The sequence below is a fragment of the Lasioglossum baleicum genome, chromosome 12 (genome assembly GCF_051020765.1).
Source record: "Lasioglossum baleicum chromosome 12, iyLasBale1, whole genome shotgun sequence".
Lineage (NCBI taxonomy): Eukaryota > Metazoa > Arthropoda > Insecta > Hymenoptera > Halictidae > Lasioglossum > Lasioglossum baleicum.
The window spans coordinates 4,201,882-4,217,203 of NC_134940.1; the positions used below are offsets into that span (position 1 = coordinate 4,201,882).

General features: G+C 35.8%; 1 protein-coding gene across 8 annotated transcripts in view; it reads left to right on the forward strand.

The window, feature by feature from the left end:
- Nucleotides 1–15,322, forward strand: part of Nachralpha4 (nicotinic acetylcholine receptor alpha4) — a 237,813-nt gene that overhangs the window by 14,682 nt on the left and 207,809 nt on the right. For 4 of the 8 annotated variants that reach the window (XM_076435323.1, XM_076435325.1, XM_076435330.1 and 1 more), the window contains exon 2: nt 1,276–1,562. In XM_076435323.1, coding sequence (XP_076291438.1) covers nt 1,356–1,562 — 207 coding nt within the window. In that variant the 5' untranslated portion in view covers nt 1,276–1,355. Of the gene's footprint in view, nt 1–1,275; nt 1,563–15,322 lie in introns of those variants that run through there. The other 4 variants (XM_076435326.1, XM_076435327.1, XM_076435329.1 and 1 more) reach the window with 2 other exon arrangements.

Here is a 15,322-nt window from a genome sequence, read left to right on the forward strand (position 1 = left end):
AAAAAATCGAAATGGATGTACAGGGTGGTCTAATATAAATAATATTTCAAAAATTGCACATTTGTTCGTTTATGAACTTCGAATTGTAAATGGTCTAGACTTTTGGGCCACTCTGTACCATGTCACAACAAAATGAACATTATAGAACTGCGTAAACTGTTTTTCACAGTTGTTGACCTTTCTAAACTCGTAATATATGTGCATATTAAGAAGCACGTTTTTAACGCGATAATGAACATTTAATTTTAAAGTAATTATCAAAGACCTTCGAGATTAAGCAAGAAGAATGGAAAGAAACGACGCAAAGTGTCTCCGACGATCTATCGTTAGGAGATGTAAATTGGATGTGTAGCGTGCTCTGGATTTTAATTTAACTTCATTTATCGCACATCGGTTCCGTGTTAATGTATATTAAGAGAGTTGCTGTAATCGTATTTTCCGAGACATTAAAAAGCTATTAATACTGTCGTGGAGCTTACACTAAGTTCCAAGACATCCATTTTCATCTAATTGGACTTTCATGTTCCGGAAAATGTATTCACTAAAATTAAAGGAACTTGTTAGATAACAAAATGTAAATTATTTAAAAAGAAAAAGGCTATTAGTTTTATGCTGCCATTTGACACTTTCACTTCGGAAGCTTAGCATGGATTAATGTCGGTCGTAACGTCGGTCGTGTTACATTGCTTGCAAACATCATGTACGATTTATTTTCATTGATTTCCGTTGATTTCAAAATGGCACGACATTAATTACGCTCTGCACAATCTGTATTGTCTTTTGGAAAATTGATGAACATTCTACCTGATAACATACACGACTGTGCATATTGTCGGACTTTATCATTGCAAAATCGATTTTTAAAAAATTCCAGAAACATAAAATTGCTGATTTTATACATATATTGAAGTTATCAGATAGACCACATTGTTCATATTATTATGGCAGTTGTGTCTGACCATGGTTGTTAATGCGTATTTTTTTCGGATTTTTAAAATTAGACAATGTTTAAACAAGCACCATTTTTTTATAAATAAAAGGCACCGAACTTATTTGTACACCTAGTACATATGTTCTTAATTTTATTCAGATCTTTTTTTGCAAAGTGCATCGTAGTTGATAAAATGAAAAAAATCGATTTTCTTACAACTTTTTATACGTTTCGGAAGGTTTGATGTATATGTCATAATTGAAATTGGGGTGTTGAATGGTATAAGGCGATTGTACATAAATGATGATAATGAATTAATGTAGACTGTGTTTGATTTGTTACAGATTTGTGACTCACGGTTCGTGTTGTGGGAGGGTTAAAGGGGTGACGCGTGTGTCGGTCATAGTGGAGGAATCAGGGGACCATGATGCCCCCCATAATAGGGGAAACACTTCGCGTATGGTTTCTCTCGGCATTAGTGGTACATGGTGCTGTCGCTGGCAATCCGGATGCCAAGCGTCTTTACGACGATCTTCTATCTAATTACAATAAACTAGTGCGCCCCGTAGTGAATACCTCGGACGTGCTACGCGTGTGCATCAAATTGAAACTGTCGCAGCTCATCGATGTGGTGAGTAACGTTATTCATTCGACTGACGCATGTACTGTCTTAATTAAGATCGATATCGGGGAACATTTTAATCGAATTCACGATTCCGGACTGCAACGTGTTTAACTGCCAGTTATGTATGCGATTAACATCGAAAGTATGTTGCGATTACTAAGCGCTTGTAATTGATCGCGACTGATGATTAAATTGGCCGTACCTGCACACGTAGCGATTTCATTAAATCTTTAATGATTAACGTTTTTAAGGGCTGTTTGTCTTCAACGGCCTCGAATTACCTTAAAACAATTCGCTATAACTTTTTATCCGTGAACGCTATCATTATAATTTCTGCATCGCAAACGTATAGCTGGCAACTACACTTTTCCGATGGTATGCATTTTTTCGTGCGTAATTCTCATCTCAAATTTTATAGCTTAAAAACAGAACGTGTCTTTATGACAGTCCCTTAGTCATTTAAAATGACGTCATTTAATGGAAGAGCCTGTAGAAACTTGAGAGAAGATTGTACCTGCATCGGTAAATAGTAAATACCAATCACACGCGAACAACAATCTAAATAAGTTCGGCTAAACTTGGCTCGAGTTCGACTCTCAAAAACGGAATATTCGTTTCTGAAAGTACGTAGTCTTTTAGGGGGTTCTGAAAAGGAATCTATTCTACCAGGCTTCGCCTAGAGAATATTCGAATCTACATACGTATGCAGCTATTTGCGATGCCAGAGTGGATAGTGAGGCTGGTTTCCATTGCGGAGATGATCTATCATAAGCAGTGCACTTTATATGCAATCCTCGCGATATACGGGCCAGGTATTCGCAACAGGAACGTAGTGGGGTCGAAGTTCTCGAGGACTTCCGATTGAATTCCATCAGAGTTCATTATGGCGTATTAGGGAGTCCCTCCGGCAAGGTGATCCATTGATCACGAATTGTGCTCGGAAGTTTGGCCAGGGAAAACGATCGAAGGGAGTTTGAAGATTTTATGAATGAGGGAATGGCCGCCGTTCGAGCGATTAGTGGAAGCATAACTTCCGATCCTAGAAAATACGGATCGTAAATCATTTTATTTTAACATTTTTTGGTAATCTGCAGTCGAGCGAGCCGAATGATCTGCGCAAGATGCTCCGCATCAGATGGGACGCAATTAATGGGTTTATCGGGTTTATCCTTTAGGAAAATGTCACATGAATATCTAGGGTAAAATTATTGCAAACGTTAAAAAAGTGCAACCAATTTCAAAAATTTATAGAATGTATTACAAACTTTTTGGATTAATCGTGATGCCCAGTCTGCCTTGTATAAGAAATGAAGTATGCCCGAGTATAAGAAAGAACAAAAACATTATTAATTTTTTAAAATGTCCAGGAGTACAATCAAAAATAGATTATTTTATTCGAAACACATTATTTAACAAATATTGTGATTTATATATTGTATGTATATATAATATACATATACAGGGTGGGGCATTTAAATGGGAACACCTAAATATCTCGGTTATTATTAGTCGTACAAAAAATCTCCACAGAATAAAGTTGTACTGTTTCAAGGGGTAAATTTGATGATGGTAAAAATTTTTTCTGAAGGTCATTTTTTTTACAAGATTTCAAGGTTATCGATATTTTTTTTAATGGAATGAGGTATTTTTTAATACATCAACCGATGCAGCTGGACATTCGTTATAAAAAAGTACTAACCTATGTCGAAAAGTTAGTAGTTCACGAGATATTTCTATTTAAATAACTCTAAAACACCATATTAAATGCTCCACCCTGTATGTACAATATTAATAAACATTATTAAATAAATTTATATATTATATTAAACATTAAAAAACATTATATATGATGTATATATAAACATATACACATATAATATATATATATATATATATATATATATATATATATATAAAAGTTATACATTTAATACAAATCACAATAAATTTACTAATTTATATTTTAATTTAAAATTCCCCCTCAATTTCTAATTTTATTTTATATATGTGTGTAAAATTTATACTATGGTTAACTCGACACTTTAATATTACGCATATTATGATCTCTATCGTTATGAACAAAACTATAATACGGCAACGTAAAAATTGCATGTTGTCTGATTGCGAGTACTGAAAAGTTGCTCGCTGTGTGCCATGGAAACTTCACATGTTAGTTTAATTGTGATTGTCGTCGTCGTAGAGTTTCCAGGAATAACATTGTCATTTGAGTCACTAATATCCGCAACAGCCACCGCATTGCGTTGATATAACCCGCAGTGTGGCAAAATTTTCGATGACGAAGTGGTGAAACAGTGTCGCGGCAAATATTTGTTTGTTTTACTTGCGACCCCCGTGGAAACTCTACCAATGCATACACGCTAAAAGTGCTCGAGCGGGGAGAGCCCGTAGGGGGTAAGAAAAGTAGGCAAAGAGTGAGAGAGCGGAGAGGGAGAGAGAGAGAGAGAGAGAGAGAGAAGGAGAAAGAGAAACGGGGTGCAGCTATAAGAACGGGAGAGACAGGTGTATCGCCCAGGGAAATGTAAACAAAGAACGTTTTCCGAACGTGTCAGCTGAATGAGCAATGGTTATGGCGAAAGTTCTACAACGGTAGGTCCACGAGTATCACGAATGCAACCGTGCATTCCCAGATTGTCGACTATTTGTCAGGAGAAGTTTCTGTAAGCTCCTGGTATCGTATTCTCACAGGAAGACCGACACCTGTGAAAATATACGTCTATACCGACGAGAAACGTTCTCTATCAATAATGGTAGAAAACTCTGCCGGAAATTTATATCTCTATCTGGCGAGCGTTCTCCCTTTGTTAAGGTCCCTGTCGATCTCACAGGAAAATATAGTCCGAGTGTGTACAGTACAAGTGCAAATATGTATAGTACAGCACACTATGTGTATACGAAATAACTGTGTTGTACAGTCGGGTATCCTATAACTAGAATCCTGTTCGTTGCAGCTTAATTACGAAGTTATTGTTGCGTTTCACGGGAATTCGGTGCATGGTATAAGGTGAAGTGCCTGAACAGCATGTTTTTCTATTTTAAATTTTATCACTTTAAATAAACGAAAATAATTTTTTAAGAGTTTTAACATACACAGTTCAGAGTTTGTAAAGTAATTGAAAAATCATTGTTTAGGTTAATATCTTAATTGTATTAACAAGAATAATTCAAACCTGTAGGAATCAAAAGTTTTGTTTTTAGTGATGGCCATCATCAAATTTAATTTTTAAAGCAAGTTTACAATCTGAAAGAAACATTTTTTTAAAAACCATAACGACATGAATAATTAATTTTTGAGGTTAGGTATTAATACTGATAGATTTATATGACATAAAAATTAAGTATTATTAACGTCACAGCCGGAACACATTTTCTACATACGTTATACAAGCTGATAGAAGACTACTTATACGTACATTTAGTTAAATAATTTGCAAACAATGCGTTTTGATTTTATTCACAAACGCGTGTCCGGCTTCAGGCGTAAGCACATTGCGTATAAGCTTAGAGTGGGACAGCTACTGTCATCGCGTCCGAGTATGGAGTACTTATATTTGAAAACAATCGTAATCTTGGACATCTAATATTTGGATTAATAATTATTATTTACGTTAAGTTCGATTGCCAATTTATTTTAAAATATCAATATTATTATGCGTGATAATTATTTTTTGTCTGAGGGCTTAAATTATATCTATTTTTCTAACAAAAGTACGAACTATAAATGCACATGATTCGCATGTAAATAGACTATTTTCTATACTGTTTTCAGATGAACTTTGAATTTATTTCTAAATTTCAATTGATGTCATAATGGAATAATATTCACACCTACTTGTAGCTAAGAGGTCTCAGAATATATAATATAATTATGTAATCTCATAATTACTGCTGTTACTATGAAAATTCAATTGTCCAGATTTGGGTATCACTTTTGGACTGTCCAGACTTAGGGCACTTCACCTTAAATTATACAGGATTATCATTATTACAGTCATTATCACTAAAAAAATGTTGTTCAACGCGTTCACTTTCCCCTGGTTTGCGGACAGAACGGTTTCCCCAATTGTCGGACGGTACAAGTCTCAATGTGTTTTCCTATTTGTATTACTGCTTATTATTTTGGGGTCACTGGGTAGAAAATACATCTAAACAACGTGAATAATAACTTAAGGAATAAACCAAGAGAGATGAACCTAACCTAGGAGGCTCTCTGCGTCTTAGGACCCTAACTTTGCAAAATTAGGAAATAATTTCTGGTAGGTAAGGTACTCATATTTTTCAATGAAAACAGAAATAAAAATTTCGTTCACTGTGTTTCGTGAAACGAGCGTCTTCGATTAGTTTTGAACTTTTTCGAGGGTACGATTGTTCGAGCAAGTTTCTTCTGTGACTGGCGCCGTACTAAATATATATATATATATATATAACTGCATCAATGAGTTTAGCTTATAAATAAGGAATTGCATTTCCAATCGTAAGGAGCCACTTACAGAGATGCGGGCCACTGGCCATAGCACTTAAGTGGGGATGAAAATGACCCATGAAGTGGTCTGCAGGAATACCGGGACGCACTCGGCAGACTCCTCGGCACACTCCAGACTGTTGTGTCGCATTTGGAGGTTTATGACGCGGTAATTTCTACCGAGTTGCCAGCTGAAACACCGCACGCATACGCGTTCGCTAAAACCGAAAAGCAATAAATTAACTTCAAAGACCAATATGGTGATTCAACATCTGAAAATTCTGCTTGCGCGTGCTATGCCGGAATTAGCAGGTGCCATTAGTTCGCATCAGCAGCCTGGCTCTGTTAAAATCCCAACAGGATATGCATTCGCGCCGCAACAAATTATACAAAATATGACCCACATGTTAAAAGTAATAACTCGGTTCAGAAAATACGATGCTGTTCGTTCTGACGCATCGCATGTTGAAAACACCATTCGAAACTCTTAAAAACAGTTGGTTGCGTAACAAACGCGCACTGAACACCCACAATTGTTCGTGAAATTTCACACGAGTGCTCTATAAAGTTACGAATTCAATTACCGTGGAAACGATGCATTGTAAACAAATTTCACCGGCATGTTTTCAGTCTACCTTCTATTGCACAATATGCATCCGGTTCGGATTTACTAATCAAGCAAAGTCGTATTTATTACACAATTAATGAGACTGATCATGTAGGTAGACAATGAAAAATATAAGATGCGCATTTTGTTCGAATTATTTACGATGTTGTAATTGTATTCAAGTATAATTATAAAAATTAATAACGTGAACCCTGCGCAAACTTTACTTCCATAAATGATCTAGCAATAAATTATTATCTTTGCCTTGAATTAATCTGTATATGCTGCACATCTGTCATTTGGAAAATTTTTAATTTTTGCGCCGTCTCTCCGAAAAGATTGTATTGTATTTAAGTTTGTGCGTATTCACATAAATTAAATGGAAATATATTTTATACCTTTTAGTGCGTTTTTTCGAAGTCGGTTTAATTTTTTTTTATAATTATAATTCAATGTATTTTAAAAACACCTTGCATGATAGGTCCGGTACTTGGAGAACCATTCCTACATCATTGATAAAGCTCCATGTATATTCTAATTAGATTACCGCGTACAATGCGTAGGTGTCAAAATATTTTAATCGTCCCTTTCATAGTCAGATTCGACAGTCACCTTCGTTAATGGAGTTCTGCCTCGCGAATATTTAGACGTAGGCGCAAGCGATGCATCCGGCAGTATTTAATCGTGCCCGAGGATGATTTAATTTGATTTGCTGGACGAAGCGTACGATCCACTGGGGTTACCATAGATAGTTACCGAACAGGTGCTGGCATATTTGGTTCATTTACCATGCGGTTAATGATATCCGTGGGGGCGCTAGTCCCAACTCCCAACGGGGTTTACCTTTTAATGATTTGCCTTTTAGTTAATTGAAAGTTATCAGCCTTGAGATGCGCTGTTAAGAGAGTTGCAACATTACGGCAATTTGATAGCACTTAATATGTGTGAATACGACCTTCAGTAATATGTGGATTGCTAATATTCAAAGTGCAACGACAATTGATCTGCTTTAATCATTTTACTAGAAAAGTGTTTAAACCATTCATTCTTTTACGTAACTGATAATTAGACTGCGGAACTCTATGAAAAATAAAAATTGTTCGGATCAACTGCAGCAAACGAGAGCCAAGTAATAATTTCTTTCATTCTTCAATAATGTTCATCAGCTGCAACTAATACGTTGATGTTCTGAAATGTTTTTCATTTGTCCATTATTTTAAATTGCAACTACTCATTTTTGTCATTAATGCATAAAATCATTATTACAATAATTCTTTTATTTATCATCGACATTTTCTTATAATTATTACGTCATTTTGTCTTGGAATCTATTCTTCGAGTAGTGACATGATCTTAAAACGACCTTGAATTCCGAAGATGAAGGTCAAACTTGAATCCCGTTTTGTATGGAGAATGCAGGCTTGGCGAGAAATGCCAACACCTGTAAATCTGTGGAAACTGTCTTTCATCACTTTCGGCATTTACTAGTGCACTCACCCTACCGCATTCAACATCGAGGACTCTCCGCATAGGCTACCTCGTCAGTATGGCTGGTGTAAAAGCGCAGACATTTCACACTGTTCCTTAAGTACGCAAGTGATGATCACGTTAGTTATAACCTGGGTGTAGGATTTACGTTGTATACGGGAAGACCAGCTATAAGAAACTGTTGTTGAGTAGAAAGTTACCATCGTAAAGTCTACAACGGGAGTAAGCCCAAAAAGTTCCCTCGGGAAGTTCGCGTTCCCAATGGACATCTTACTTATCGCGACGTATCTTCAGGTTTACGATACATTAAACGTTGTTGAATACACGAAAAGTTAGGCCTAGGCTACGACCTCCACAACTATTGGAAATTCTCAGTTCTGCTTGATATTTTATCAACATAACACACTAACGAGCATAACTGATTCAACACACTTTAAATCAGAATAACTTTTTTTACGAATGAACCAAACGACTTCAATTTCTCTGTAAGGCTAGAAGAATTTAGTTTAGTAAATGACGTCTAGAAAATATTTTGAAAAGATGCATTTGGTCGGAATTGCAAAAAAAAAATAGTAAAAATTGACTTTGACTACTTGACTACTCTTAGCTGGGCCAATAACGAAAATTTAAGAGATGTGTTTGGTCAACTCGTACAAATTATATACGCTCTGAAAATTTCATTGAAATTGGTTAATTGATTTACGAATAATAAACGATCAAAGGTGGTAAAAATTGCGATTTTTCAAGATATTCGGTCCTTTACTATATTCCTTATATTATTGATATACAGGGTGCGCCATCTTTTATGTCGGTGTGTGAATATTGAATAACTTTAAAAAAAAACAACCGATTTCCATATATGAGGTATTTTTATTTAATTTGGTCTTTTACAATTTATTTGGACTAGTTTTTGAATACAGTACAGCGTCACTATTTCGGCGCGTTGTTTCGGTGTGAAGCGATTCATGGTTAAAATTGTACTGAATTAACGTTTCAAAAACATGTTGACTCAAGTCAATCGGTTGATAAATGTTAAAGTTATTCAATCTTTACATACCGACATAAAAGATGGCGTACCCTGTACTAGGGGGGACGGAAAGTAATGTCGTATTTTTTTCGTAGAATTAAAATGAAAGTAATAATATAATCAGTGAAATAGTCAGCATCCTTATCAACGACTTCCTGCCACTTACTGAACCTGCAGCCATGTAAATATGTACTCAACAACGTAGGTGTACGAAGTTAGCTGTTATTATCAGCAAATCCTAATATATGTTCTCGTTGATATTGTCATCGTTGAAAGTCTACGCGGCCGACGACAGAATAGAATAGAGCGTGGTCAGAACCTGAAACGAACGGATTTTTTGTCTACGACCACAACCGCATCATAAATGACGTCTAAGAATTTATCGACGCCAAACTATTCGAAACAGCTTAACCTTAATGCGCCGACTAAAAGTGTACAAACTGTCGATAATACGCTAGCGACACTTTTAGTACGAGACTGTCGCCTTGCGATATCGACAGTTGCCTTTATTAATAGTTTATTAACTTCAACTAGAATAGAATAGTTGAGAGCCCCCGTCGATATTTCAGTTCCAGACGGGACCTATATATTTGCCGCGCTTTCGACCGAATAATGGCCACCATTGTGTACAAGTTATTTATTGGAGGTATAATATTTGACATTATCGAAGGGTCATGTAAATATCACGCTCCAACGATCGACCATTAAAATTTCAATCGTTGTTGCGCTTGCTGCTGCCTACCTCGTGAATCATCCGTACAACCACTGGCATTGTTAGGTTAAGTTATTGCCATTTACACAGAAATCACTCTATAAATCACGGAGCATCTCGATTTATTGTGTGACAGGAAATGTTTAAGGCAGCCATATTTTATCGTCTTATTTCTGTTACTGAATCATAGAGTTCAATAGAAAATTCACGAAATCGGACAGCACCACCGGTTCATTTGCATTTCAATGAAACAAAAAGTCGCGTGAAATTCCGGCAACCGGAATTTCAATCGGCGTTTTAATGAACTTTTTCAGTAACATTAATTCACGGGAATGTTTGTTGCAAACGATTAATACTGTCAACACTCTCGCGGTATTACTGGATTCGTTTTTAAAAAACACAGGAACGCTTTCAAACTGCTTATTTCACTGTAACAACTAATGCTGCGGATAAATTTGTACAATTCAATGAGAATGTATTCTCGTTGGCGAGGCAAACAAAATTGTCAATCATTCTAATATTTTTATAATAATCACAGGATTTGAAAAAACATTCTTCATGAAAGGTGTAACAATGAGACCATTTTTCTTCTATCTCGAGGAAAGTTTTATTATTATTCAGACACAATGGAAATATAAAAAGAATGACGTACATTAAAGTGATGGAGGAGCTCATTACTGCGGCACAAAAATCACTAGGAATGTCCCTAATACTGTATACATTTGTATTTAGAACTCATCATTCTTCCATAGAATGGTTACACATATTTCATGCTAAATTAGAAATAATATTATAATAAAGTGCAATCGAAACATGATACCGCAGTAATGGGTACAATTACCTTAATATGAGTAGAAATTAAAAAAAAAAAGATTGGCAACAGCACGTGGTGTTTAACTTCGATGATCGGACGAGAATCGGTTCTTTTTTTTTTAAATGTTTATTGAATAAAGATTTTACAGTCAAAAATAATAACAGGAGTCAACAAACATAAGAAAAACCTACCGCACTATATTGCAATGTTAACTATTTGATCGCTCGCATGCGAATCTCTAAGTTATACAATTCTTTGGACGGTGGTTGTTAGATTAGGAACTATTTAGCGACTAGGTTAACGTAAATAGAATAGGGTAACTTAATGGATAGTCGAATGGCGCTTGGAGGAAAAAGTTTTTATTAAAACCCCCTTATCAGTCTTCGGGATGTGGAATGCTTAAAGCTATTTAGAATACTACTTATTACTACCTTAAGAATAACTTATATACATATTTACAATGCAAGATGGCAATCATGCCAAGGTACAGTCTCTTATAAATTGGAGCTTAATTACTAACTCTCAACCTTTTATGAACAGCCCTACGGTGGTATTGGGATCTGATTTTTCTGTCTAGTAGCTCTTTCATGTGAGCATCATTTAATGTGAGCCACCAGCATTTTTTCCTATCTAGGCGGTGGAAATCTTGATGATCTCTCTGTCGTATTGTTTGTGAATATTTGAATTTGTTTCTATTGTTTTCGAAATCAAGGTGGTGGTACGCTATTCTTTTGTCTGCCTTGTTGCGTCTCCAATGATAAATCAAGTTTATGCTGTCTACGTGAAAATCGGTTCTTTGCAGCGTGATATGGCCCTTGCCTCTAGGACTACTTCAGCAATGAATAATATTATCAGAGCACTTTTACACCTGGTTCATTGGATTTTAGCATAACAAGGTTGAATGGCCGTAGCGATACAAAAATGTTTCCTTAAAAATCATCGATACTCGCGAGCAAACATACCGTGAACGTCAATATGCATTCCGAATTGTAATTATCCTGTTCGCTACTGTCCACAGCATCACATACACATTATTCCGTATTAATCGCAGTGCGATTATTCCGTTGACAAATGTCACTGTGCATTGCATGAACCATAATTGTCTCATTAGCGAGTGTTAACTCCAAATTTTGTACATCAACTACCAACCGAAACTATGATTAATCTCTCGGATATACCGAAATTAATAAGTCTATCCTAGTGACTATGTTGAACGATGACAAGAGACCAACATCAGACTGTGTACACATTCTCTACAGAAGAGAACGAAGCGGTTAAGTTGAATTTCTCTAGACAAGGTTTATTTATAAATACATCCTTGTCGATATCAGATTAATGTTACAACAGCAGAAATGTAACGAAAATACAAACAGTATAAACAGAAAAAATTTCGTAGAAGTGTCAGCAAAAGTTTCATCACGTGTTTCTCATAAAATATCGTTCGAGTTTTAATGAGTTCGTTGTGAATTATTCATTTAATAAGTCTCAACGAGGAAATGACGATATCCTCGATAACGGAATATTATTTACGTCGTCGTGCCAGTTCGAGGTCCAATTATTTTCCAAACATGGAATCAGTAATATGTCATTCCTGCGAACAGATCTTAACGGAAAGTGCAGAAAATAATGAGAATTGCCATTGAAGCTGACTAATTAAATGTTACAATGAAGTTCCCGTCGTGCCACAGCAATTCGAATGAAAGCATAGGAAAGATGTAAAAGAAAGAAGAAAAAACCGTTCGATTATACCGGCTACGTGCACAAGGGGATAACCAGGAAACGAAAGAGGAAAAATAATCTCGGAGAACAATGCCAGTACGTGGAACAAACGAGCAGCCGGCACGCAAACAGAAAAGTCGTCTGACAAACACAGTCAAGCGACCACTTAACCTCCTCCGCTTCGCTTCTACATTCCGCGAACTCATTAAAATATCATTAAATATTAATAAACTGCGCGTAATTCCTGTATTCATGAGCCTCTGCTGTTTAAAGTTTAAACAAATAATATTCGTCCTAAACAAGGTACCAACGTTCCATACGCGTGTGAAATGTACCATCTTCGAGAAAGTTCGAGATTTCAGAATTCGAAGTTATTTCGCAATTCTTTACTATATTCAATTTATCTTCGAATTCACCGAAAATTCATGTATGAAAGAAACGGACACTCGAAAACACTGTTTGAAGAATTTGGTGGTGGAATCGGTTTAAGCTAGAAAAAATTATCTTTGCATGTAAATTATGTTGACTTTTTAATCAGTGAATATATATTTAAAGGAATTTTTAAATTCGTACTATTAATTTTCATCATGAATCACACGTTGCAACTATTGATTGCCATTTCTACTTAAATTAGTTATAAATCCTCAATCTGTGCAAATCTGGGACTAATTCCTTTTGCGCTATGATTACAAACCATTATCGAATGTAATTATACCAGAAAGAGCACCGGATGTTACTGAATACTATAACAACTTGAAAAGCTGCCGCAATGCAAGAATCTACGCAATTTCCTTAAAATACTTGAATATCGCTAATGAATGAACGCTGTTTCAGGGGCTGTTTAAGGAAGTAGACTCTTTTTTCCAGGATTTGCAAGGGTGCGGGATTCGCGTTCGCAAGAATCGCAACTAATTTGCATTATTCGGAAGCACACAATGGCGCATGTAGCTATTTCCATAGGTACATGCTGCCGAATAATGTAAATTACGCCTCGTAAACGAAAAAATAGAACTTTCGAGGGCGATAGCGCCATAGATCGATCTTTTATCCAGCTTGTTTGAATACTGAGAAACCCCATTTTTGTATTATCGAGAAATAAGAACGCGAATCCCGCAAAAATCTCTTGACTTTCAATGAAGTGGTATTCACGGGTGTACAAATAAAAAAACTAATACTGAAGCCTTATTCTTCAGACCTTCAACAATGTCGAACAGCAAAAATTGTACGACCTGTGCAAGATTTTGAAATCGACTTTATTCCGACTTTTCGGGGCAAATAGACCAGTGTGGTGTTCTCGTATTAATGGTTTTTAGAGGAACAGTTTTAATGAATAACATAAATTCACATTCAGCTACTACTTCTCAATTTAGTTCCCAAGCATCTGCAAACAGTTACCGTAAGCAGAAAGCAATTTACGAAATATGCGAAAAATGCTCATTAGTAATATCCTCGCAGCCTTTTTAAATGCTTTGCACCATCTAATGACTGTTTGGCGACTTGAAGCGCCTTTTCCATAAATAATAACCAGTCTTTTGTGTATTGCTCGCTAGTTGTAAGAACAATTTCTGCCCTAAAAATATTTATGGCAGTATGCATTTCGAACACGGCATCATTAGGTTCTTGTACATCTTTTGTTTCTATGTTTACCATTGTATAGTAATTCTGAGTTGTATTGGTTGTTTATGTTATGAACAAATTCTAATTTTAATCTTTTTGTAACGTTGTACACGAGCTTATTTATTACAACCGAGAATTTAGGCAATTTCTGCTACAGTGGCTAATCAATTTATTAGAGTCACAGCACAAAAAATATATTTATTACTCACGTAACGGATAATATTGCCTATAGTAATGTTAAACATGTGTTTATAATTTAATACTTTATAAAAATGATAAGAATTCAGTGTAGCTGTGGAATTCCATTAAAAAAATTAACTACATATTTCGATATTGTATGATCCGGGAATGTATATGGGTGGCTCTAATAGTTTGATGTTAATGAAATTAATTGAATCCCCAGTGCGCCATTGGGCGTATAGTTCGGTAAATTAGAGAATGTAGGCAATGCTGCAATTTTAACATCCCTGGGGGATGCTGGAAAGAGGAAGAGTATTACATGAAAAACCTTAAATTGAAAGAATCTCTAACTGTATAAACTAAAACTAAACTGTTTAACTAAAAGTATCAGAAACATATTGCATAAAATTCTCGATCTATGTATGACTTCTAAATTACTTATGAATTATAATTGGTGGTTCACAAATTGTTGCAACAAGAACTGAACAGTTTTAAAAAAGGAGATGAAGGAAATATCCTACAAAATATTGACAATTGATTTTTATTGACTAATTGTTTAATATATTTCAAGTTTTTCGTTGAGTGTGCTATCGTTTTGTTCCTCTATATTGCGTTAATAATTCTACTTCTTTAAGTAAAAATAATGAAGCTTCGATTCGTTTCGTTCGTATACATGTTAAGAAAGGCACACTGGAAATGTGTGTATAGAAAAATTAGATTTGTAATATTTAATACACAGAAGTGACAGTAATTTTTAAGTGTGCTATCTTTTTGTCGCGGAGTGTATTTGCATGACACTCCGCAGTTCAGTAGTGGCGTTTCCTTAAATTCTGTAGAACCTTGAACTGTTTGTACGCTTCCTTTGGGAACACCCTCTATGTTTAAGGCAGGATGCTAGAGGTGAACACTCATCGCGGCCAAATTGCCTCTGAAATGTCCCATACGAGGCGAGAGATAACCCTCCTATCGTAGGGAGGCAGTCTCTACAATCTAGCCGAGGGGAGAACGTAGGAAGGATGTTGTACTGGCAATGTGATGGAAAAATAAGGGATGTTCGTTTCCTGATAAAGGGAGTTGACACAACATTGCCCACGGTTGAACTGAATCTAGCTCTAAAGGAAG